The 26595-nt window shown below is 36.1% G+C and overlaps 3 protein-coding genes across 4 annotated transcripts; 2 read left to right on the plus strand and 1 right to left on the minus strand.

The window, feature by feature from the left end:
* Positions 1–1753: 1753 nt before the first annotated feature.
* LOC149724824 (uncharacterized) lies at positions 1754–12593 on the minus strand. Of its 2 annotated transcripts, XM_089891785.1 has the most exons (6): positions 8471–12525; positions 8110–8247; positions 6286–6428; positions 4792–4955; positions 3367–3520; positions 1754–2196 (listed from the first exon to the last, which is right to left on the minus strand). In XM_089891785.1, the coding sequence occupies exons 1-6, from the start codon at positions 11147–11149 to the stop codon at positions 2016–2018; spliced, it is 3459 nt and encodes a 1152-aa protein (XP_089747911.1). In that variant the 5' UTR covers positions 11150–12525; the 3' UTR covers positions 1754–2015. The 2 variants fall into 2 exon arrangements, with proteins under 2 accessions (XP_089747911.1, XP_089747912.1); XM_089891786.1 differs by lacking the exons at positions 1754–2196; positions 4792–4955 and having other exon boundaries at positions 8471–12593.
* A 5743-nt stretch (positions 12594–18336) lies between these two features.
* Positions 18337–19920, plus strand: LOC149724825 (uncharacterized). The gene is made up of 4 exons (XM_089891824.1): positions 18337–18671; positions 18950–19102; positions 19278–19418; positions 19684–19920. The coding sequence occupies exons 1-4, from the start codon at positions 18506–18508 to the stop codon at positions 19773–19775; spliced, it is 552 nt and encodes a 183-aa protein (XP_089747950.1). The 5' UTR covers positions 18337–18505; the 3' UTR covers positions 19776–19920.
* A 312-nt stretch (positions 19921–20232) lies between these two features.
* LOC149724826 (small ribosomal subunit protein uS11) lies at positions 20233–23083 on the plus strand. The gene is made up of 5 exons (XM_089891826.1): positions 20233–20384; positions 20775–20929; positions 21799–21900; positions 22219–22355; positions 22977–23083. Exons 2-5 carry the CDS (start codon positions 20781–20783, stop codon positions 23042–23044), a joined length of 456 nt encoding a protein of 151 aa, XP_089747952.1. The 5' UTR covers positions 20233–20384; positions 20775–20780; the 3' UTR covers positions 23045–23083.
* Positions 23084–26595: the final 3512 nt, after the last annotated feature.

Genomic DNA, 26595 nt, shown 5'->3' on the forward strand with positions numbered 1-26595 from the left:
AGCGTGCTTCCAATACCAATCCCGACACAAATTATAAAGTCCTTAAACACGAGAATTTTTCGGTTCGTTTGGGGATCAAAATGGGAACGAATAAAAAGAAAAACGCTGTGCCAAGAGATAAAACGGGGAGGTGCAAGCATGATCGACATTGAAGCTTACACTCTAGCCCTACAGTCCAAGTGGTTAAAATTTCTCATAAATCCAGCATATGAGTCATCGTGGAAACTTATTGAATCCCGTTACTTTAACTCAGAGATCTTACTGGCTACATTACTATCAACTATACGTGAAACGTCCGTCGAATTCAAACGAATGTTACCGATCCGATCGTTACGAACCACCTTACTAACGATTAAACGTATTTATAACTGTGGAGCGTTGGGCGAGAAAATTAATAGCAATAGATGTTTATGGTTAAACGCAAAAGTTAAGTGTCGCTCTCATCCGTTTTTCATCCGAGAGTTTGCAAGTGCCGGGATAATAAACTACTGCCAAATAATCAATGAAGTGGGTAACTATATGAGCTATTCAGAAATTGTCGAAAAATATAGGGTGAAAGACAGTAATACCGATTATAAATGTTACAACGAACTAATAAAATCTATACCAGACAGTTGGGACAAGGGTAATGTCGAGATAGAGAATCATGCCGCTGACGCAGCAAAACTGCTAGATGGCGTTAAAGAACTTAAAGCAACAAACTCGATTTACCGAGAAATAACTGGCGCATTTAAAGATCCGAACCCCAAAACACAACAAAAATGGGCCTTAATAGTGGGATACATTGAAAATTGGGAGAAAGTGTATTTAAGAAATTATTTCTGCACAGTCGAAACAAGATTACGGTCATTTCAAATAAAACTACAAAACCACGGTATCGTAACTAATGAACTACTATTTAAATTGGGATTTAAAGACAATGACAGCTGTGTTTACTGTAGAGATGAAACTGAAACGATAATCCATGCTTTTTATAATTGTCCAAAAGTTAAAGACTATTGGTATAAAGTTGAAAACTGGATTTGCGCAAGGGTCCGTAGACCATTTTGCTTTCACGTAAAACACTTTTTATTCGGTGTTAATGATGTTCTTGTGAACTGCTTATTGTTGTGTGCTCGATTTTGTATTTATCGCTGTAGAGTGCAGGAGAAAATTCCCGTGGTAAAAATTTTTGTTCATGAAGTGGAAAGGATCCAAGCCACTGAATATCAAATAGCCAAAATACGTGGTCTTACTTCCACACATTTTATGAAATGGGGTGCAGCCGTTTGTTAATGTTGTTACTACAATCGTACTGTTGTTCGTAATTTTTATTGCAATAAAAAAAAAAAAAAAAAAAAAAAAAAAAAAAAAAAAAATTTTAATCTGTTTCCCTAACATTGGATTTTCGCATATCCGACGTAATTCAATAAATGCGTATAACTTTTGAAATTGGAATTACTTAGACGCTTATAAATCATGGCGTGGCGGATCAACCACAGTGGTTAAAACCGAAGTGTCCTCTTTAAAAACCATTTGCCCGCTTTCAATGTATGTAATTTTATGGGTTGTTTTTCAGTGTTTCTCTAACGATTTGGACAGCAAATTACTGACCACTGGTTTGGAGCAGTGTATGTAAGGTGTTTTATCTTAAGACAATCACACACAATGGTAGAAGCATTCAACCGAGTGTATATGTTGGTTACGATTGTTTTAACCGCTAGAGTTATAAAACCTCGATTGGATAAACTTCATAATCCAATTTTACGACAAGTTGTAATTCCATTTCTTTTATTGCGCGCATACAATTTGCGGTGGACGTACATTTTAAACAAAAAAGAAGATCGACAGTGAAAAATACACTCGATAACTTATGCAGCAGAACGTACATATTGTTGCTTTGATTTGCATTTTGGCGCCAACTCAAAGCAAGTGCAAAATAGTACTGAAGAAACTTGAAAGGTACTGATTTCGCCACGGCATTTTTCGGCTTATAAATTGCACCATGACAAAGATAGCACAAATTTCTAAGACAATTAAACGCCATCTCGGTACAGTGGAGATCCTACTCCGTCGTTCGGACCCCTTTCATACTTGAAAAACAAATGAAACATCACTGCTCCCAGCTTTATTCTATCGCGAGGGTTTTTCTGCAATAGGCTTGCAAGTAAATCGCGACCGTTTCTTGAAATGTCGTTCGGAAACTTGGTAATTTCCCTGTAAAAAAATCATTTTAGAAAGTGTCGATGTACAATTAGTTGCAATAAAGCAATTAAATGATTGGAATTTGTCCTACATGAGTGTCGGGCAACGATAGTAGTTATAACACTGGTGTTTTGTTTCATACACATCAGGTGGAAGTAATATGGGTCAATTACCAATGCAGCAGGATATTATTGCGCAGTAAAAGTGTTTTGCCCATTGTGTGTATTGCTGGCTTTAGAGTTTTCGTGAAAGTGTTTTTAGTATATTAAAATATGACCACACATTTTGACTACTCTTTAGTGACATTTAGGTCACAAAGTACTATAAGAAATATTCCTAAGAAACACACACACGCTGAAGCGATATAACAGCATCGTATTCAACACGTAAGTCGCAATATATGACAGTTCTTGCTATTTGTCAATAGAAAAACATGGTCTCGAATAATTTTCAACAATATTATGGGTGCATTTTTTACCAACCTTATCATAAACTATATAGCGCGATTTTTATTATAGGTATAGTGAACTCTGCTGGGTATTTATAATAAAGCTCAAAATATGTAACGTAATGCGCACCATGCAGTTATTAGGGTATCGTATACTGCTGAAGCCTCAAGGGGATATAGTTTTTAATGACATATAGTTCATTACGATTTGAAAAACAATTCGAAATGACTTTCTGTTTTTGATTAAACCGATTGTGATGGTGTTGACATTTAGTGATCAATAACCAGATTAAAAGTATTGACATTACTTGGTTCGTTAAAGTTCAATCTATATGGTATAATATAGGCCTAGCATGCGGCAGAGCTAATATCGTAACTTTGCTTCAAATACAAACAAAAACCAGTAAAAAATAAATTAAACTAGTAAATACTGATGAGTAAACCGGAAAGTGCGAGCATGAAATGTATACAAAACATATGGTACATTAGAACACTTGTTTTATAATTCTGTTTCGAGTCGTTTGAGAATAAATATTCGATAAAAACGAATATAAAATGGTATTTCCATGTATAATTTATTTGATCTTTATTTATAATTATAATAATAACAATAACTTATTTGTCTCTTCGATTACGGTAGCGAAGATTTAGAAATATTTTAAATGAAAACACAGGATATAGCGACAAAACAACAATTATTAAACACGCTTACAGTTCGAAACAGATTTACATACTTTTCTGTGATGTCTTTCGCCGAACGAAAAGGCAGCGAGCCACAAAGCAAGGAATACAACAGCACGCCCACACTCCACACAGTAAGACCTTCGCCGTAGTATTGCTTCTGTAGGAACCATTCTGGTGCGTAGTACTCAGGTGTGCCAGCGAATTCTGTAAAGAAACAAAAAGCAAAAAAATAAATAAAATGGCAAGACGTTTAATAACATTAGTGGGGGGGAGATGGGACACCTTTAGCAAATGTTATATAAACGTCCTGATCGTGTTTTAAACAACCAACAACGGTCTATGGGAGTCGGGATCGAGGATACGGTTTTATAATTTTTTGAATGTTCTTTGTTTACTACCAAATAGGACGAAAAAAATGAATTAAAAGGTGTCCCATTTTCCCCTCCCCTACTATATATGAAATTAAATAGACGTTGGTAGCTTAAGGTTCAATACAAAACATATGCACTTCCGGGATTAATACCATAAAAGTCGCGTTTTTTTGCGGCGAGGCGCACTAGGGGCCTGGACTTTAAGCCACAGTTTGCCTGTAACCGCATTTTAAACATTTAGGGAAAAACACCGTGAATTTACAAAGCGTATAAGTAATGCGAAATTTTACCGCAGTACAGATTTTTATCTTTCGTAAATACATGTAGACCACAAATGTAACACTTGAACGTCACCTACGCACGAACGCAAAGATTATAACTTGCGTTGTACATGACATACAGACAATTATGTTTAAGACGTGAATCATCATGTCAGTTGAGGACGTTGCGGGTACTCCATATACTTCATTTATAAACATGTTAACAGCTTAGCTTTTTAATACAGGGAGAAACTCACAAAAACATAGGTTGAACAATGTTTTTAAAATCCTAATACAGCACAACCCTGAGCGGTCTATTAAACCTCAAACGCGGATGGGTTAAGTTTAAACGGATTTTTTTACAAGTTACGTATACTAAGCTATATCCTCTTTGTATAATACACAAATACCAGGGCACACACGCAGCCAACGTATTAGCTGTTCAACCGGTTTAAACTTGCTGTTTGTTTAAGAAAGTTTGGTGCAGATTAAAAATAGGCAAGCGTATTCCAAGGCGAAGGAAACAGCAAAAAGTCGCTATATATATGATTAGTATAGGAAATCGCATTTAAAATTCAAAAACAAAACTGTACTTGCTATAAACGTGTTTTGCTATGCAATAAATTGCACACCATGGCTAGGCAGCGAAAAATATACGACTCTGATAATATTGAAGTAAAAAAGATAGCCACCAAAACTTACATATATTATTATTTCCTAAAGCTAACCAAACCGACACGCCATTATGGAGCTTATATGGTATTCCACACAGCCCGATATATAAATGGCGGTTAAATTGACGGCGGTTTGAAAGCAATCAAATGGCTACGAAATAATCGATTACCTTTATAAAGTCCACTCCTGACATAATCACCACAGCCAAAGTCGATAAGGGTAATGTCCATTGATTCTGGGTTTATGAGAATGTTTTCGAGTTTAATATCCCGATGAAGTACCCCATGTTTCAAACAGTGTTGAAGGCAATTGATCAATTGACGGATAATATGTCTGGTGAAATAGTAGTCATTTATATATATGTGTGTCTGAAAAGATGTACAGAATATATACGTTGTATATAAGGGTAGGGGAGACAGGATAACTTTAGCACATAATATCCAAATATGCTAATCGTGTTTTCAACAATTAACAACGGTGTATGGGTTCGTGAACACACGTTTATATAATTCTTTGAATATTCTTTGTTTACTGTACTAAATGGGAGGCATATTTGTTTTATATTGAAATATAGTAGACCACACATATATTTTTATAAAATTTGGCATATAAAACTGCACTATATACATGCATTTGTTTAGTTCTACCATAAAATATATTCATAAATTGAACGATATTTTACATTTTTTGGGTCGTTTTTTTTTTAATCTAAAAATATTAAACGCATGAATATTGTGGACGACTTAAAATATTATATGTGTTACGGATACCTCCACTTTATGGGTTAAGTGGGCGAAAGTAACTACTTAAAATTCCCGAAGGTTCGTACAAATTATCCAGCAAGATTTGAATCAAAGAAGATAGTATTGTATAGGGAGCCCAGATCAAAATCCGGTTTATCATTTCACTCATATATTTAACGTGGGGGTCACGCATTAGATGGTCTCTGCGTTTTAAAACATAAACGTCTCTCTGCAGCTGCAAATCTGGATTAGTTACAATGATTGCAGCCGCGATGAAATCCAGTCAAATCCGGTCAAATCCGGTAATAGGCGGAATTCGAACCGCTCCACGTATACATCATAATATAATTGCATGATGTATAGTGTATATACGGTCCAGAAATACATTGACAACTCAGCGGGTGACACAATGCGTGGGGATAATTACACACCCACAAGCAAACAACTCGTAAACAACTGAAACGGCATGACGTGTATGGCAAACGTAATATTTAAATGCATCCCGTTAGTAAAAATACGTCGGTTACAGAACTTCGGTGACAAATATTTTTAATACATTAATGAATGAAAGTCATTGTTTTATTTTGGCCCTGCTACGGTCTTTATAACACAGGTACTCTATTTTATGCACCTTTGGTTCGCTTAGTAGTTTAGGCTCGGTTACTTTGTGGGTGTTTGTGTTTTTTCATGACAAATAAAATGTATATTATACTGGCAGTACTGTTCCTATTATATCATAATCCAGCGTCTTTAAAATATGGGGTTACATCATAATAAGCGCCCATGTTTATTTATCTACAAAAAAGAAAGATAAATATAATACCGACAAAGGCCATGCGAAAAGCTAAAGGTTATACCGTGTCAATTTTTTGTCAAAACAAATAAATTCAACTTAGCGAAAAAATGTTACACATACTAACCGAGCCAATGGTTCCTTAACTCGCTTGTGCTTGCTAACGTAATCATATAGATCAACAGCCGGATGAGGTCTGACCATCACGAGCAGAAAGGCTTCTGTTGTCTCATGCCATTCTACTATCTCCACTACACCAGTACAGCGAACCTGTATAAAGAATCATATATCTATATATATAGAAGGGTGGGAAAAGATGGAACACCTTTAACATTTGAAATTTAAATATCGGAGCTGTGTTTTAACAATTGACAACGGTCTATGGGAGTCACGAGGATACGGTTTTGTAATTCTTTGAATTTGTTTTGTTAACTACCAATTGGGACGAGAAAATGGAATGAAAAGGTGTGTCATCTTCCCCCACCCTAATCTATGCAAATATCCGGATTGTGTAAAAAATAACAACGGCCTATGGGAGTCGGGAGGATACGGTTTTATAATTTCTTGGATTTGTTTTGTTAAGTACATAATGGGACGAGAAAGGAAAGATAAAAAGTTATACATATATAGGTCTACACAATAAGTATGTGAGACATATGCGCATGTTTGTAGCATTAGGATTCAATTAAGGGAGCATGGAAAAACACAGCATTTATTATACATATCACAGATGTTTTGGTGTCTTAAATTATGTGCAGCTTATACCTAATTGATTATCTTAACGGGTGAATTACACTTATTTACCCTCGCGTGCTGGCGGGGCAACAGCAATCGTTATAACATGCACGAGTTCCTTTATTTATACACCTTTCTATATGCGAGGTTTACCAATATGAGAGTCATTTAGTGACCCAAACAATGTTGCTTTGCACCTTTGTAGTTTATCGCTTATGGATCTCCATAATGACCCAAGCAAATTGTTCATTTTAATGGCAACACTAGTTTCGACAGCATCCTATAATTGCTTTGAGCCATAAAAAAGCTGATCTGGCTTAGCTGTTATGTGCTCATGTGATTTCTATACAGATTGAGTTCTATATTTGTTAATGTGGTTTGGAGTTTTTTAAGTTAGGAGAATGTGTAATGTAATACCTTGCGTTTCCTGTACAATTTTTTCCCCTTTTTTGGATGTTTTAAATAAAACAAGACCCCAAATTTATGTTCGATTATGGTCCCACAGTGCAATGACTAACATGCATTTTAAAATGGTGACGACGGCCTAAAACGTTGTATCAATGTAACATGTTCAATTATATTCCACTCAAACATCTGGCAATGTTTCAATAACAATAATTCGAAAATCTTGATGTCGCCGTTTTTGCTTAAGGCATTCATTCCATGTTATTACCACGACAGAATAAAAGGTTTATACACAATTTGCACATTATGCTCTAGGCTGTCGTTATAAGCACGGCCTGCACTTCTGTGGTTAACCGGCAGTGGTACCAGAATCGTTGTTTTGCACTAAAAACAATCGCTTGTCCAAAGCCTCATCGACTATAAGTGCTTAAACGATTTGTTTTTGTGGTGACTGCTTTTATTTCTGACTTATACTCCAGCGTAGATTACCTTCTCGTTTCGCGGAGTGAAAACTGTTGTCCAGGTTATTAAAATATATGAAACAATGGTGTACTAAAGATATCTTCAGTAGGCCATGATGAAACGTTGTGTAATGTAATTAGAAAAAAAATAAGTTTTATACTTCAAAACCGACACATGCTACTTTGGTAAAGCAAAAGATATTGTCTCGTTATTTTGCTAAGGATATCAACAACAAAATTAAAAGATATCAACAAAAAGCAGAATGATCTAGAAAGTCTGAGTACAAAATTCAGACAAAATTCAGTGCTCAAGCAAAAAAATAAGTTTAAAATATACCCAGCCAAAATACCTCGTTTACTTGACAAAGTAAGGCGAGTTCAAGCGGAACTACTTTCCCACCAAGCCAACCCCAACGAGTTGTGGCGGCTTTTGAAATTCGTTTGATGGCTACTCGCATTCCGTCACTGCGACGGTATCCTGAGATCACCTGTTATACACACACATTACTTTAATACGTTAGTGTATCACGCTTGTGGAATTAATAACCACATGGTATATACATCATGACTTGTTTTTCAAAGTTTTGCTTAAATTTTCTAGAACTGAAAAACGAAAATAGTTACCCATTGTTATGGAATATGGTCATTTTCGTGTCCCTTATAAGGCTATGTTTAGCATAAATGTCATGGGCTCTAGAGGTTATATCTTACCGTTCCGTTTTGCGTGTCGGAAAGGACGTTGTGTAACGAGTATAAGTCACGGATTGTGGGTGATTTCTTTTCCGTATCTTCACTTGAAGACGTCTTTTGTTGAGGACTTATCCTGCGCTTATTCGTTGGTGGTGTTCTCGAGTTTTGCGGCTTTCCACTTAAAAATTCGGCGGTAGGCTTCTGTGACACCACAACAAGTCTATGGTGCTGCCATTTTGAACTGTATTCTTCGTTTTCCGCGGGGACGTCTTTTGGTCTTCGGCGGGGTCCGAACCCGGTGTCCCCGGTTTTGTGTAACGGCTGTGTTGATGAGTTATGTTTATCTTCTTTGTGTCTCTGCCGACGTCTGAAGACAGTCGAAGATGCGTCAGTTCGTTTGTTTTTAGAAGTCTGCTTATCTTGTTCTGCGGTTGGTGAATGACTGTAACCCCGTCTGTCCTCTCGACTTGGTTTCTCCCGGGCACCAGAGTTGTGTCTGGACGCACTCCTGCTATCTGTTTTCGCCTTATGGCCATTGCGCAATACGTGCGGACGAAGCTTGTAATCACCTCGGTCGGATTCAGATGATGACGGACTTGAGCAAGTTCCCGAAAACGAGTCCGAGCATTGAGAAACGGACGAACAAGACGTATACGCGGATGACCTCGACGAACTAGTAGATTTGTGGATTTTATATGAATGATTACATCCAGCGTTTCGGGAACTGTCTCGTTGGTCATGTTTTTTAGATTGTTTCGTACTTCGCCGTTCTGGTCTCAACGTGACCTGCGCCGCCTGTACTTCGGTGTGCCATTTTAAAGATTCCGCAATTCGCGAGCCTTTCTGCTTCGACCTAGTTTCATCATGGTGTTTCGCATCTTTCCGACTTCTTTCTCTACGATCAATGTCATTTCGTCCGCTTTTCGTTTCTTTGGACACTTTGCTTAAAGGGGAATAATTCCTAGTCGAATGACTCCCGGACTTTGAGTGTCGCATGGAAGGCGAAGACTGGGATAGTAGTTCGTGATGGTGCGGACTCGATGTAGTAATACACGCAGGAGAAATCGGTGTTGTTTGCGGCGGGGATCGCGGGAGACCCTCGTCGGAAGAAACTCTACGGCTTTCGTGATGGTAACCCTCTTTTTCTTTTCTGGTCACCCGATGGGTCGTTTTGTCCTTCCGTTTCTCCGACTTTCGACTTGAATGGTGAGATTTAGAATCCGTCTTTCCAAGCCTCGAATCAGGACGCACGACTGCACTAATGTCTCTGATCGCCTTCGTGCTTGAAATCTTCATTTTCGCTTCAAGTTCAGACGCCAATAAGCTTCCGTTTAACTTCGAACCGTGTGACAAACCGGACACATCATGGGCACGGTGGTTACGACGTCTTGCTCTTTCCTCATTCCGTTCCTTCTTTCTCTTAGAAGTCGCGTCATCTCCTGCTTTAGTTTCCACAATTGCGCGAGTGATTCTATCTTCGACTGCACAATTAGACTCTCGGTTTTTGGAGGTTTTCTTTCGACTGCTTCTTCGGTCGCTACCGTCTTTTTGCGACCTGGCCCGTCCTGTCTTAGATTCCGAATTCATTTGGTTTTCGTCAGGGGAACGGTTTGCGTTGCAACTATCCCCACTGGTCTTCTTTCCATCTTCCAAAGAGTGTTTCTTAGAGTCACCAACTTCAATAGCCTCAACATTCAAGCTGCCACCATAAGCCGATGCGCAGTCGCAAATGCTAGCCACTGCTTCAAATTTCGAGCTAGCGTTACCAAGGCCGCTAATTTGCGATAATGGCTCGCCTGAGGATCTAAAGCCGCTGTGAACACGATATTCAGAACCCCCTTGCTTGATCTCGACTGCACCTTCTATATCGAGGCTACTCGCCCCGCCAGGGCCATCATTGTCACCTGAAACGCACCGTCCTCTCATTATATCAGTATTGTGGAGCCGGTTTATTGATCTAGGTCTCTTCTCACAGCTACCACTGAAACTCATAAGGCTCAAGTTTCGTCTAAGCGCTTCCTCCTCGTAGTTTATGTCGTGAGCGCTGTCATACAACTTTAGAATGTTTTTGGTAGCTGTCTTACAATTAGCATTTCCATTCAAACTGCCACCACAAGGAAAGGACTCACACGACCGGAACCTGGTTATTGCGCAATCCAGTTCCGCAGTTCGTTTATTGACTTTCTTTAGCTTTGAAGTGTTCCCATTTTGCCTCTCCGTCTTACCAAAGATTTCAAACGTGTCACCGGTCTTAGCGCTACCATTGACCGATAGTATCTTCGTTTCAAGCCCGGAGGCGAGTTTGCTGTTTTCAGCTTCTTCTTTCTTTTTAGTTCGCTTGTTGCTGGACAGCACTTTGTTCGCATTTATGTCCGTATCGTGCTCTTTATTATTATGATGATTACATTGCGATCTCCTGTCCCCCTTTCTAGCACATTCTTTTGCTCCGTGAAGTTTTTCGGCTCTGGGCTTCACCTCCTTCTTATGCAAGTCTGAATTTTTCTTCGAACGGTCGTCATTTTTTTTCTTCTTTCGTTCGCTAGGAGTGTTTTCCAATGCCTTGTCCAATGAGCACAACTGGGCAAGTACAAGGTCAAGGTTTTGAAGCCCGTTCGTTTTATCTTCAGAATCGTCCAAAAATGTCTTTTTTTTAGTTTTTTCTTCTTTCGAATTTTTCTGGTTAACGTCCTTAGTTGGCATTTTACAGCACGTATATTTAAAAGCAGTTTAGCAACCTTTATGCTAACACGATGCGGGCAGGCTCCGCCAAAACCGGTCCTGTATTAAATTCCAGATTTCCAGTGCGATTAAATATGCAGGTAAACCATTAAAATCTATACCATACACACTATACACTTGTGCGCATCTGGTTGGCTTATATATAAAGCATGATTAGAAAGCACGAAACACGTTGTTTGGCGATGTTTACAAGCAAACTTAAAAAGTAGTCTCACTTTTTCTAAACGAACTGTCTTTTGCCGACAGTAGCACGCCCAAGTTAATCTTTGTATGAAATATTATAACGATGACAGATTTGCAGTTTTGGAAGAGCGACATGCTGTTTCGTGTTCTTTGGAGCGCGAACCATGCCGCTTGCCAAATCGATATTTCGATTTGTTTTAGCCGATCAAAGATAGAACCATTCGTTATTCAATTTTGTGCTGAAACACGAGTTGTACTTCTATTGAGTTATGACGTCGCCATTCGTTAGGTAACTGACAGTTAATGGTATTATTTTTAAATCTTCTTAAACACTTCATGGAAATTTTCGAGTGCTGTGGTCCACGTTTTCCGATTAACTGCCACAAACTTAGTGGTGACGTAAGCGGTGACGTAAGTAGCGACTTAGTATCTCGTGCACGACATAATCACTGCGCAATAATAGTCGTTAATTGCGAACGCGGGCTAGTTTCCCACAGAGAGCTGTCGGTTTAAACACGCGGTTTTTGCTATTCTCAACTTGGTATATACGTGCCAAAATAACTTGGCCGAAAATATTTATTTTTAAAACGATTAAATCGTGCAAAAGTAAGACGTTTTGTTGACTGCTATTTAGTATAATTATACTACCTATCTAAATAAATCCGTAACTAATTATGCTGAAAATTCCGTTTTTGTCTTACCCTGAACAACAGGTTACTCATACAATGTTTATTTATACCTTTCACTGTATTGGTTTTGCTTTTAAGATTTCTTCTGTAACCTGCATTGTCGCGCTCATCTGGTCTGACCAGGACAGTCCACCTGAAACAGACAAATAAAAACCGCGGCGTGCTTTTCTGTCGTTAATCGAGTTTCTCGTTGTTGTCCCAGCCGCTTGGGAGCAACGTCTAATCAATTCCAGTATAGAAGCCTAGCTTTTCTGTACCAAGCTGCGATAAAAACTTGTCGTTTCGATTTGTGGCTGCCAGGGAACTACTCGTGGTAACCGAAACTGATTAATAAGAACGCCTGGCTGATTGATTTCAAGCCTGGATCGGTAATTTTATGAGAAAAATATTGAATTGGTATTGATGGTACAATCCAGGTCAGAGTTGCACCTACTCAGGTCATTGTTCTGCTGAACCAAAATTTAATATTAAACTTCTGGCTTTAATAAATCGGTAGGATAATTTAATGTAATACTGCGGGGTAAGATGGGATACCGTTAGCGCCTATATTTCCGTTATATCCTGTTTTTTTATAACAGGTAACAACGCTATTTTAGAGTTGTGAGCATACGATATTTTAGTAATATCCTTTGTTTGCTACCTAATTAGGAGAAAAGAGAATAAGACAGGTTCCATCTTACCCCACTACTATATTCAAAAATGGCGTTTACGCTCAGAAAGCTACCGCACAGGAGGTTTAATTATATATTTAAAATCGAAAATTTTAAGTTTGGCAAATTTATTTTGCTAGACGTTTAAACTACATGACACGTTTCAGCGAAACAAACCGCATTTAACCGGATTTAACCAGTTTGCTTGTACCACGTCTCTAATCAAACTTTAGCTAATGGTCCATTAAGTACTTGGTCAAATCTAATCAGTGCTAAATGCAATCTTATTACGATTGAATGTTAAACAAATTCAACGCTTTCCGAAACCTACCGCAACAAATCAGTTTTAAATTTGTCTCAATTATACAAATTCGTTCTTAATTAGGGGAAATTAAAAATATAAAACAGGCTTTTGACACATTTGAGTTACAGTAAAAATGTAGCATTCCTTATTTTTTATTATTAAATATTTTTTACAGTTTAAATATGGAAAAAATATATAAATAAACCAAACACAACTCTGAAAAAACTTAGATTTATTTCCTTTACGCACTTGTTATACTTCTTATGCAACCTGCTCTTTACAAGAGCTTTCCTTCAACGTGAAGGTATATATATATATATATATTGTCACAAAGCAATCAAGCTAGTTTTTCATGCTTTTTAATGAAATCGATTATGCGTCCTTTCGTTTTTGTATATTTAATCACTCTGTTAAACCTTACAATCCCAGATTGGCAGCGCGACGTTGCGTTTTTTTTTAATTTCGACCGACAGCTTTGGAACGAGTTCAGACAGCTAACCGCAGTAATCGAACCTACAATCACTTCAACTGAATGTCCAACGTAGGATTAAGCGTGAGCTGCGTAAGTGCTTTGGATTTCTGACGTATAGGACCATGGCCTGCTGAATATTTTTTTATCTCCGCTGTATTATGTAGGCCATGATAGGACACGCATATAGTACTGTAGGGTAAAATGAGATACCGTTAGCACATTATTCCATGTTTTTTATTCGTGTTTTCAACATTCAACCTTTTAGAGTAGTGAGGATACGGTTGTAGAATTATGGTAATACTCTTTGTTATAACTACCAAATGGAACGAGAAAAAAACATGTCCTATTTTGCCCCACCTTACTGTTCTGCAGCACATCTGTATAAGCTATACGCCGATCATTTTCTACGTTTTATTCTCGTGCAGCAAACAGCCGATTATTTTCACCACGAAGTTATATCCCGGAAACGGGTGAACTTTTTAATAGAAATAGGCTAAATAGCTCTTTCGGGTTGAAACGAATACGGTAGCGGGTAGCTCGTATATGCGGCCATCCTTCAAAGGTGTCTTTACTCTCACGGTGTACTTCATATAATTGCTCCCTTTACATTAGATTGCACTTTAGGGCCTCTCATTAAAACGTGGCAGAATCCGAGTACCGGCATTTTGCACGGTTCATGCTATATTTGCCCACTCTGTACCGAATATTGAGCGGATACTCAGTCGCCACTGCTATTATTCCATAACTTAATTGCACTAAACGAGAGTCGACTAACTTAATTGTAACATTTACATGTCGAGCTACCAGCGTGATTATAGCGAATAACGTGCTTCTACTTAAGTTGATCAAACACTCTGGCAAGAGGTGTACAGAGCAGAAGTAAAACATAACCAAATCAATTACTGCTTCAACCCGCAGGCAAAGATATACAAAATAATCAGAACCGGCGCGTGGTACGAAGTAAATGCCTGCCCTGAGAAAAGGTGCCAAAAAACTTACCTAAGGATAAACAAAATTGTCGCGGTAAAACGCCGTCATAAAGAGAGGATACTTAAATAAACAAAAAAGGCCATTTAAGGTCGTTAATGCACTTGCCGCGGATAGTTACCGCATTACAAAGTGGTTTAATTGCTTTTACCGCATATGTTTAACAGTTACTGCGTACACAGTGACGTAGCAATACACGAAAGTTAAATGATTATACCCTAAAAACGACCGTGAATTTTATGTATACTGTATAATTGTTCTTAATTTCGCCATTAAAGAATCATAACTGAGCAATGCGCGAAATTTCGTCAAGATATATGTTTGGTTCTTTATAGATTCTAGCGAGCAGTTACGTTTTGTAATAATAAAATAGCCAAATTCGAGGCAGCTTAACTGCCTTCGGCCGTTATAAACTGGTAGATCTATAAAACCAGCAATTCCCTTTGGTGTTTTGCTGCTAAATATCATGTTCTGTCGTCCACTATCCAGGTTTACAAGCTCATAAAATGCCGGCGTATATATTCTTTGTATAACCCATAATTTGAATTGTTTCTTATGTGGGAGAGATTGACAAGTTACTTGGATAAACTGAATGCTTGTTTTAACACAGTATTGGTGTATAGTACTGTGGGGTAAGATGGGATACAACTTAAATCTTGAGATAGAGAATGAAAATATGTCTCATCTTACCCCACCCTACAATACCTCCACACAAGGTATACAAGGTTATGCCATAAGAAAGGCCTTTATACTTGCAAACACAACAGCGAATATTAAATTAAACGGGGACAGGGGAATTAGCAACAAAACAAAAGGCGGTGAAACCATATAGATTTGAAGTTACAATTACTTTCGAATGCGTTATACCAGCTACTAGAGCGAATTTTTTGCACGTATATTATCAGACTTTAAACCTAAAATAAATAAAAACCACATTCATATCGATTTGTTCAGAAATCTGCCTTGAAATGCAAACAGCAAATTCATTATAATCTTTAAAAATCCTATAAACCCGATTACAATTGCGGACTTATCTGTCAAAGCTAGATAAAAGTCAAAGCATTAATCCGACGTCATATACACTATAGACACGTATTGCTGGAAACTATGTATATACTCGATGCAAATATGCCTGTAGGCTGTATATGCTGATACGAACTCTTAATAATTTATAAACAATTGAACAACTGAAGCTACTGCTTTATTGCAGAAAAGTACAATTGAACTAGGATCTCATACTACTGTTACAAACTAACAATAAGCTTTAAGTACAAGACTTTATAACCGAAACTGCAGTTGTTGCTGCTAGCGTATAAATGCCGGTATCTTATAAAACTGTCCTGCTGTCTGTCGCTACAAAGACAAAAGACCTTGCCACGCAATATAATTTCTAGTTCACCAAATCAGTCTTTAAAAGACCTCACGCGTTTTACGTTGCTACAATAATACTTAATTTTATTACCGCCCTTAATATAGTAGGGTGGGGAAAGGCAAAAAACTTTTGCACATGATATCCAAATATCATGGTGGTGTTTTAAGCATTTTATAACAGTCTATAGAAGCCGTGAGGATTCGGTTTTATAATTATTTATATGTTTTCTGTTTACTACAAAATGGGACTAGAAAATAGAATAAAAAGGTGTCCCGTCCTCCCCACTCTACTACATATAAATACTGTCTCAGATAAACGGTAATGGCATATAGCGATATAATAACGTATACTTGCTGACTAAACTAAATACTGATATTCAGCTTATAAAATTTTAACTAGTAATCGTTTAGAAGAAAACTTTTAGTCAACACGAAAACTTATGTAAGCAATATACAACTAATAAGCCGTCCTTTTTTCCGGTGTTTTAAATGAAAATCAGCAACTCTAAAAATTCTATCTTATCCAAATCCAAAATAAATCGAAACAAGTTATGCTAGCTAAAAATTAAAGCATACCCATATAGTGCTTAACAAGCGTCTAATAATTAAGTGACGCGGCGCTCAGAAAAAGTCCTTTGATTCCTAGAAATAGAAGTCAAGCAAGTATACAACGTAGCCCTGGTTTTCGAGGCGGTTTTACGTTTCTTAAATCACCGCATAAGGTTTCTGCCTCCGCTAAAAGCCCATGTTAAGTTAAACAGATTGTGGATATATTTTTACCTAAAAAAATAAACAGTATATATAAACACCATTTCGGGACATTACATTTGTTAATTAAATAACGACCTTGAACATTAATTCCTTTACCTTGCTTTTACCCTAAACTAGTTATACTGTAATGAATGTACAGGAAGTTTATACAAATACTAAAAACAGGTTAAAATATTTAAATATTTAATATATTTTGCGAAAAAACACGAGTTTAATTTTTATATTTTAAAAATTGTTATTTATATATAGTAGGTTGGGGCAAGATGGGACATCTTTAGCACATAATATCCAAATATCCTGTACGTTAGTTGGGAAATTCTCAATTTTCTTTATAAAGAAATGTAAAAAGCAAGAGTACGATAGTTAATTTTTGACCACTTTCGTGCCCGTATCGTATTTATCACTATTTATAAAGTACGCGCAATGGCGGTGACCTAACTAAGCCTATAAATGCACTTTCGACCGGCTGACGAAATGGTCATTTGGAAATGAATCAACTGTAATGGCGACCCCTTGCTCCTTTTGTTAAACGTGATTGGACGTTTGGTTTATATACCTCATCCGTTTGTTATCCTGCCGTAAATTAAAATCAATATATTCTCATTGGACGAGTGATTGCTAAAATACTTTGATGTTTTGAGTGACCAAAATCCGGCTTATGTCTCTAGCTTGTAGACTTTACAAAATGCCATGTTTTTTTCTGACTGCTTACCTTTATTTTGATTACTTTATTTTTTTAGAAATAAATTCAATTTACTTGTGTGAATAATAAAATAATATTTTTTAACACAGTTGGTTAAGACAGTGCATCGTTATGCGAATACTGTTAAGTACTGTGGTATTGTTTTTTTGTTGCCATACAACTATAGCATACTGCGGGGTAAGATGGGACACCTTTAGCACCTATAGATGTTCGAATTTTCTAAACGTGTTTTAAACAATTAACAAAGGTCTGGATGGAAGTCGTGAGGATACGGTTTTATAATTCTTGGAATGTTCTTTGTTTCTTACCAAATTAGACAATAAAACAGAATGAAAAGGTGTCCCATATCCATTCACCCAATATACTTTATACTAAAAACATTATATGATAGTTCAATTACTTATGTATATTTAAATTCACCATACATGTTAGCGCACTCAGTGTCCCAAAACATAACATTGCATAGAAAAGCACTTTAACCTACCAAAACAGGAAGTACTAAACAAAGGCCATGTTGTTTTTATATAAAAATCGACCTGTGCGAACTAGGTATAAAGTACACGGTTGATGAGTTAGCGCTTTAAACATCTGTCCAAGTTCTCACACTTTTGTTTGTCGCGTTTTGGTAACTTACGTGATGCGAGGTAGGTTCCGTTCGGATGTAACAACACGTATCTATATCACGGGTTATACTTTGAAGTGCTCTTAACGTATGACGTAAATTGACAGCAACTAACGTTGGCTTCTGACGTAGTATGTTGCTTTTGCTTGAGCGGTATGTGTCTAATGTCCTCTATGGTCATAAAATATTTCAGAAAGCAATAAGATAACGTGTATACAATGTTACCTGTTGGTTAAGTGAAGTGAAAATGTATATGAAAAAGGCTGACGTAACTGTATAGGAGAAATCCACAACGAAAGAAGTGTGAGAGTCACGCTGAAAGTTTGTTTTCACGAACTACCACGTGATACATATGATCTAATGTATATAATGCGCTCTATAAGTGGATGAAGTACTACTGATTAGACCAGTTAGTCATTAGAACTCTATAGATTTTACAGTGTTAGTTTTTGCCTTGTTTTTGCAATAAGAGCCTATAGAGTTTCCTATAGGTATAATAGTGTTACTTTTTCCTCAGTTTTTGCAGTAATAGCCTATAGAAACAGTTATTTTTAAGTTAGTGAATATGAAAACTTTGAGCACCCTTTCGCATGCCACTGAAGCAATGGGAAAACTTTCAATGCAAATTGCTCAAAATCAAGAAAAAAACTCAAGCGAGGAAGAAAATGATTCGTCATGGACGACCATTCATATGAGAAAACCTGGGAATAGGAAACATACAGGACCGCACGGTAGTTAATAGTATTTGCCTTTCAGTTATATATAGTATGGTTGGGGTATATGGCCCATGTTTACATTCCTATTTATAGTCATATATGGTAGTAAATATAGATTATTTACAGATTTATGTAACCGTATAGAGCAACGGTAAAACTCGATTTGGAAATATGGAATAAAATGTTCTGAGAGTCGTAAAAATTATCATTAAACTAAATACCGATTAAATAAAAAACTATATATATATTTATTATGGTTAAATTATTTAAATATTGTTATACAAATTCTGCAGATGCCAAGAGACCTGTTTCTTGCAGGCATCAGGCACTTGGCCGAACAAGTTCAGCTCCGGTAAATATTCCCAACAGGAGACATTGGAAAAATCAACATGAAAAGAAACAGCTTACTAGAGTTAGCAGTCTCGCAGGTGGAATTTCACCAGGAGGTAAAAATAGAAGTGTTTTTATTAAAATTAGTTACTCACTTTACAGCGAATTTGTTATACAGGTTAAACCTTTAGGGGACGTATTTTAAATTTTAGTTGTTTATTTATATTTTAAATTCGCGCAATGTGGTGTAAAGCCTAAAGTGTTATATTTAATTTCCAATTTAAATTACAGGGAAACACCGATTAACATACGATCGCGACTTCCTACTCGAGTGTCGTCTATCTCCGCTTTCTTTATCGCCACCCAGCGACCTTCCTGTTATACCCGGGGCAACTGCACCAGCAAAACGACGTCCAAAAAAGAAATCTCTTGGTAGGTGTATAGTAAGAAGGAATTTCGTAAGCACCTGAATTTCATATTTCGTGATCTTGTTTTGAACAATTAACATCGGTCTATGGGAGTCGTGAAGAAACGGTTTTACAAATCTTTGAATATTCTTTGTTTACTACCAAATGAGTCGAGAAAATAGAATGAAAATGTGTTCCATCTTCACCCACCCTACTATAAGTATCAAATAATATTCAAAGTACAATATCCAAACTTTGAGTTTTGTGTTTACGATGCATTGTTTTTTTAGAAAAAGTTGACTCGAACATCTCAAATGCCTCTGCTGCTTCATTCACCTCGAATGTCTCGAGCGCCACCGACGACGAACATAAGCCGTTATAGTTGTGTATGCGTGTACATTATTTGCCAGCTATGCATGCTATTGTGTACATTATTTCGCAGCGACCGAACGAAGGGTTCCTTTTTTAAATATTTATTGCTGTGTTGCGTGTGGTCAAAATAAACTTAAAAGATGTAAATTTGTACTGTTACATTGTAGCCAGTCAGAGAAGTGTTTTAAACAGTAAATTACTGAGTGTGTGAATTACACTACATTACTTCAAGTTGATATAGTATGGTGGGGGAAGACGGGGAACCTTTAGCGCATATTATTCAAATATCCTGATCGTGTTTTAAACAATTTACAACGGTCTATGGGAGTCGTGGGGGTACGGTTTTATAACTCTTTAAATGTTCTTTGTTTACTACCAAATGGAGCGGGAAAACAGAATAAAAGGTGTTTTATCTTTTCCCATTCTGCTATAGCAACTGGTAGTGTAGTCTCTGATTAGGAACAGATCCTGTTCAATTAGATCAAATAAAAGGTGGTTTATTAAAAGTGGGGGCGATTAAAATGTAAGTTCGACCACTTACGACAGCAAAGAGCAAAAACTAAGCGGGTACCATAAAATGTCAGTCTCGTTCTTTTTCCAACATCGAAGCTTGATTCGTGTAAGTTTGTTTGTTGCTTTCAATCCATCTTAATCTCGTAAATTAGAATCTCATATGGTTGCAGAATATAGCAGTTTAACCGTAAAGATGTTATATTGCAATTTATTCCGTTAGATCAGGTTATTTAGTCAGTTTGGCAAGTCTGACTCGCACTTAGAAAGAGTACGTGTGATTTTCAGTATGTCTCTTAAATGTTGTTGTTTAGGTGAAGCAGTTACCAGGTAATAATGTTGTACACAGCTCGTTATTTTAGGCAACTAGTTTAGAATACGGAAACCAATAGTTAAAGAGTTTTGCCAAAAATAGTTCAGTTTATGTAGGCACGTTCGGAAAAACTTATAAAATGTATTTTGTGACCCCCATGAAAATCTAAAATTTTATTTTTTGCAGTGAATCATGGCGCCAAGAAAGGCTAAAGTCGAGAAGACTGAGGAAGTTGTACAACTCGGCCCACAAGTCGCTGAAGGTGAAAATGTCTTCGGAGTTGCCCATATATATGCCTCATTCAACGATACATTCGTTCATGTCACTGATCTATCTGGCAAGTAAGTTTTATTTTAAAATTGGTTGTTTTGGTGTTTTTTAAAGTTTGGTCACGGTTTGTTACAAAACATCACATTTTATTGTTTCTGCATGGCTAAGTCTGCAGAATAGGGAAGTTTCTGGTGAGAACTGTTGCGTGCAAAACATTAATTTTCGCGTGTGTGCTATCATTAAATGTTGGGCTGCAAAGCATGTACATTTCAGAGTTGCGCCAGGAATTATTCTAATAGTACTGGTTTGTTATTTATTAATTGGGTGCTTGTGGCAGGTTATTGCTTGCATAACCAGATTTTTGTAAATAAAATGCCCATTCACCTGGCATACTCTGTAGGCTGTCTTCATAGCATAACGGTCTTATCGAAGCCAGTTATTTCGTTCCTATGAAATAACTGGTCATATCTGACCAAAAGAAATGTTTTAATGACGGTCGCTAGTTCACCAACTTAATGTGGATATTGCATCACTACTGAAACGAACAATACTACTTCCTTAAATTATTGCAATTTGGCTAGGGGTTTTGGGTTAACCATTATGTCATAGGGTACATAGACCTAAATTTGTTAAATTGAACCCTGGGCAAGGGAAGTTAATGTGGACCCAAAGGTGTCAAACTTTTTAATGCAGAGATAGTTAAATATTCATTTCTGTGAAACAAATCTAAATTTTTGGTCCCAATGTTTTCTGAATAATACAGTGTCGAAAATATGTCGGGAAGCCTAACTACCCTATCACTCTTAGTTTGTTGCCGTTGTCCGTACTGCAAAGAGTATCTAACTAGCTATGAAGCAGGGGTTATTTTTCATAATGTTTTGTAAAAGGTATGTTGTGTTGATTTTATTTCATAATTTAATTTTGTTGTTGACAATTCCAGAGAAACAATTGTACGTATCACCGGTGGAATGAAAGTGAAGGCTGATCGTGATGAGGCTTCTCCTTATGCTGCTATGTTGGCTGCACAAGATGTTGCTGCTAGGTATGTCTCTATGTTCAACTGTACCTTTAGTTTAGCAATGGTTTGACTTGGGTTTATAAATCTGTTAGTATATTATAAATCTGATAGTAGGCTAATATCACTATTTCATGTACATTTGTGTTTAACTTTATTATTATTGTCTTTGTCAGTTCATAACTTAACAGGCTGTATCCGATTGTTTTGGCAGCATAGCTAGTTACGAGTTACTTATTCAAAATTTTATTTGTCAATTATTACAAATTACTAAGCTTTTTTAGAAAACCAAAAATAAGCTGATTAACACTTAGCAATATATTATCACATTTTTATAAATTGTAGGTGCAAAGAGATTGGAATCAACGCCCTTCACATCAAGTTGCGTGCAACTGGTGGAACCAGAACCAAGACTCCAGGACCTGGTGCACAAAGTGCACTCCGTGCTCTTGCCAGATCTGGAATGAAAATTGGACGCATTGGTAAGCCAATAACTATTTTGTACCAAAACATTGTAGTGTTTGACAATTCAATATTTGTGTTGTATTTATTTTGTTAGTGTTGGTCCTATTTAAAACCATGTAGATATACGAAAACTTGGGAAATTTTAAGAGGATTGCGTAACAGTCTAATGTGGCGGGCTTGTGGCTCTGCTTAGGAGCATGGCATTGTGACTAAACCACTTCGTTAGTTTCGGGAGCAATTGCTGTGACGTGTCTTTCCCAAGCCCACATTCCCATTATGGTAGGATTGATAGCAGGGATGAGCCTTGAACCTGTGCAACAGTGGCGAAATACCCACATAATAACTGTTTTTGCCCAACAAAAAGTGCTATTTATAAATTTGAATAAGTCTTTGATATAGAAACCAAATTAAATATACATTTCGGTCATTATCGAAGCCAGTGGTATTATATTAATTAATTTCACTGGTCAAAATATGACCAACATAAACGGTTGCTTGACGGTCGCTGCTTTAATTCTATTAATGTGTAAACCAGCATCACTGAAGTACCCTACAATTCTTTTGATTAGACTCCACTATCTTTTTTAATTGTTATAGTTTTTAAAAACACAGTTACAGCTAGTTAATTTGATTTACAGAGGATGTTACTCCAATTCCATCAGACCACACAAGAAGGAAGGGTGGCCGCAGAGGACGACGTTTGTAAATTGTCGTAAAAATATCGAAATAAATCGAATGCGTGCAATTTGTATGGGGTTTTTGTTGTACATAAGATGTAAATTATAAATGGCTTTTAATCAAACATTTGGCAGTGAAGCCGATTGCCTCAGTTTACTGATTTGTTTATCTACTTGCACCAAACTAGTTTGGGTAGAAGAATGCAGTTATACTCTACGGTGATATGGTATCCTTCAATAACCAAAATCTTTATTAGGCCGTAGGCCCTGGATGGCTGTGTTTAATTAATGTAGATTTTAAGCAACTAATTAAGATGATCTTTTGGTCGTTTTATAAATCATTTTGTTATAAGTAAGAAAAAATCGGTTTGTGGCTCAAACTTCTGCTGTAATGTAAATCTGTTTAAATAGGCTAGTGAGCTATTCAAAAACCATTGTTGACAGGAACTTAAAAGTATTAAAGTATTTTCAACCAAATAAAAATGTAAACTTGACGGGCAATATGAAACGAAGCGGAATTCGATTGCTTGCTTTCTGATCAATTAATTTTCATTTTTTTAGGAATTGAGAATTTCGTGTTTACTACAATTTTAAACGTCTAAAAACACCTATAAATTATAAATGGCACACTTGAATGCACCTAAACTAAGCCGTATAAATATTTAATTTGATATTGGCGTTGAACATACGCTGTCGTCAACATATATCTTAAAATATGTTTGCTATTTGGGGTGTTTTGATTTTTTTGCTGGAGGACGTTAATCTTTTAACTTGATGCAGAGTATAGAAACTTTTTATGACTTTGTGCAATCTATTTTATATATAGACTAAAAAAAGCATTTTTCACATCTGAACGAGCATTAACATTTATTAAACAACAGTTGGCCAATTTGATATAATTTTTGTCCCCTAGAAAATGCAAAAAAAACGTTTTTTGCTATTCTGATAATGGCGGGAAATGTGACAAACGCAACGTTGACATAAAAAGTCATTTAATTTCCGCCCCGCAAATCTTTTAACATCATTTAAAACTACTTAGATTATTCCCAAACTTATCACATTTCAAATATTTTCACTTTTTCCCATAACTTTTATATTCTATGATCTAGTGCTTTGTGCTGTAATCACTGCGATTTGAAAGGTTACGCCTCCGTTTTACGGTTGGTTTGATTTCGCAATCGTATTTGGTCATCCTTTGCCACGGGCCACCGCCTCGACGAGAAGTTTCGTAAAATCGTTTGTAATTTTCCGTCCATGTTACCTAAAGACTTAATGCGCAGGCAAGTGTATTTTATATGTTGTGTATATGTAAATTATGCCATGCGCGAATGAATTAAAAGTTTGTTAATGAGCAATTACGCTTGTGTAAACATTCTACCGCAAGTTCCCCTTTTTCAATTATGCGCGCTACCGTTACTGTGTACATAAATGTAACTACAAACTTTCGTAACCGTTTAAACACTACATCTTAAAGTTAACATATAAGTTTTAATATTATATTATGTAACCTTTTGCAGAAGCAAAGCCAGGAAATGGCCATTTCCGCTCAATTATTGCAAGTATGCTGCATTTCCTTCTTCTTTATTGGCCCATATCGAAGTACATTAAATAGGTAAGTTTCATTAGAATACTTAAAAATAATTATATAAATAATCATATATAATATATTTAATATATAAATAATCATAAAAAATGTAGGCTAGTATATAAAATATATGTTTCAATAAATTGTATAACTAGATAAATTATATGTAGGGATTCCATTCCAAATATATATAAAATGAATACTTTTAATGCTTTAGTTTGCAAACAACTAGCTACTTTTATGAAATTCATGTCAAAAAAGCATAAAATAATAATGATAATCACTCTGCAAATATTGTAACCTGAATTTGTATGGTACAAAGTAGAACCTATGCACAGTGGTATATAATATAGGTTTTGTTTGAGAACAGTTTTGTTTAACTTCCATGTTGTACAAGTATGTGTGTACATAGGCACTGAACCTGGGGTGGCAGGGTAGGCAGGCCAACCCTGGAATTTCACACACTGCATTAATCAGGAAATATTAAAACCAAGAGATTTAATTTATTTCAAAGGTTTGGGTGTCTAACTATCCCTGCCTCCACTGCATTATTAGAAGTATATCAGCCATGTGTGTGTACATAAAAGTTTGTCACTTGCACACACTTAAGCTTATGTACACACTACACGTGGTACACCATTGAACAGTGTGTTCAACCTTTCAGTTGAAAAACACCACGTAAAACCACTCAATTTTGCTGTAGTACTTGTACTACAGATTAGAAAGTTTGCTTTTGTGCAAAGGATATTTGAAATACATATTTTTCTACTGATTCGATGTGATTTTTGGGCTTTTTTATTATAGTTTAACATGGCCGTATAAATTACAAAAAAACTGTGCTCAGATATTCTTTCAAATAAATAAAATTATGCAGATTTTTTAAGAAAACCCAACATTTGACAATGCTGTGAAGCAGGGCTTTTTTCAATTTAACTTATGCTCATTAATATAGTAGTTACTAGTTAGGTCCTATGGTATTATGTAATAAGTCAACTCTCAGGTCCCTTGACAAGCCTTGTGGTATGACCTCAGTTCTTACTCATATTATAATAAAATGGGTTAGGACTACAAAGTAAAAGACACCTAAAATGGTAGAAATAAAGTTTTGTACTGTATTAAAAAAAATCGGTTTATTATTGGCTAGTTAACATTAATGATAGTTACACAACTTACACACACCCATTGAGAATTTTTTTAAGTTTTCACTTATTAGAGAAAGAATGTTTATTAATGTCCTTATTTTCTATCATTTGAATTTCAGTATAATTAATGCAAATCTCACAACACTAATACCTATAAAAAAAACAACATTTGCATAAAAATAACACGTCAACCGTATATATGCTAAAACAAACAAAATTTAAATTTATCTAGCACTGTAACAGTTAATAGTCACTGGTAGTCATATGAAACACTACAACAGTGGTCAAGGTCAAGTTTTAGCCCTCAAATTGGTATAATGGTAAAACGGCAAATTACTTCTAGTTGATGTTTTTCTTTAAAGAAATTTTGAAAGTATGTGGTACTGCAGGAAGTTTGTGATGGGAAGTTATTGTAGTGTTTCCTTGTGTTTGTTGTGACCATAACAGTTATTCAAATACTCTAACCAGGCACCAGTACTGTATATGGTAGAAGAGTTATTGAACGACAGATTAATCAGAGTTAAATAAAGGAAAGTAACTGTATCACATTCCATCTTTTAGTTAAAATGTTCCAGACTTAAATCATTTTAAAATTTAATCAGGTTTTGCATTTTTTTGTAAAGTATTTAGTTTTAGGCCTGACTTACTGAATAGCTTTTAGGTTATGCGGAATTGACTTTATCACAAAAGTTAATAAATTGCAATCTAGGTTATATAAATGTGATTTTACTTGTTTTAATATATTTACTAGGTCAAACATAAAGTTCCATGATTATTATTATTTTAATATATATCATTTATGTAAAGGTTTCCTATTCATATAATAAAGGCAAACTATGTTAACTAAAACGGA

This window comes from Ciona robusta, chromosome 14 (assembly GCF_009617815.1).
Source record: "Ciona robusta chromosome 14, ASM961781v2".
Taxonomy (NCBI): Eukaryota; Metazoa; Chordata; class Ascidiacea; order Phlebobranchia; family Cionidae; genus Ciona; species Ciona robusta.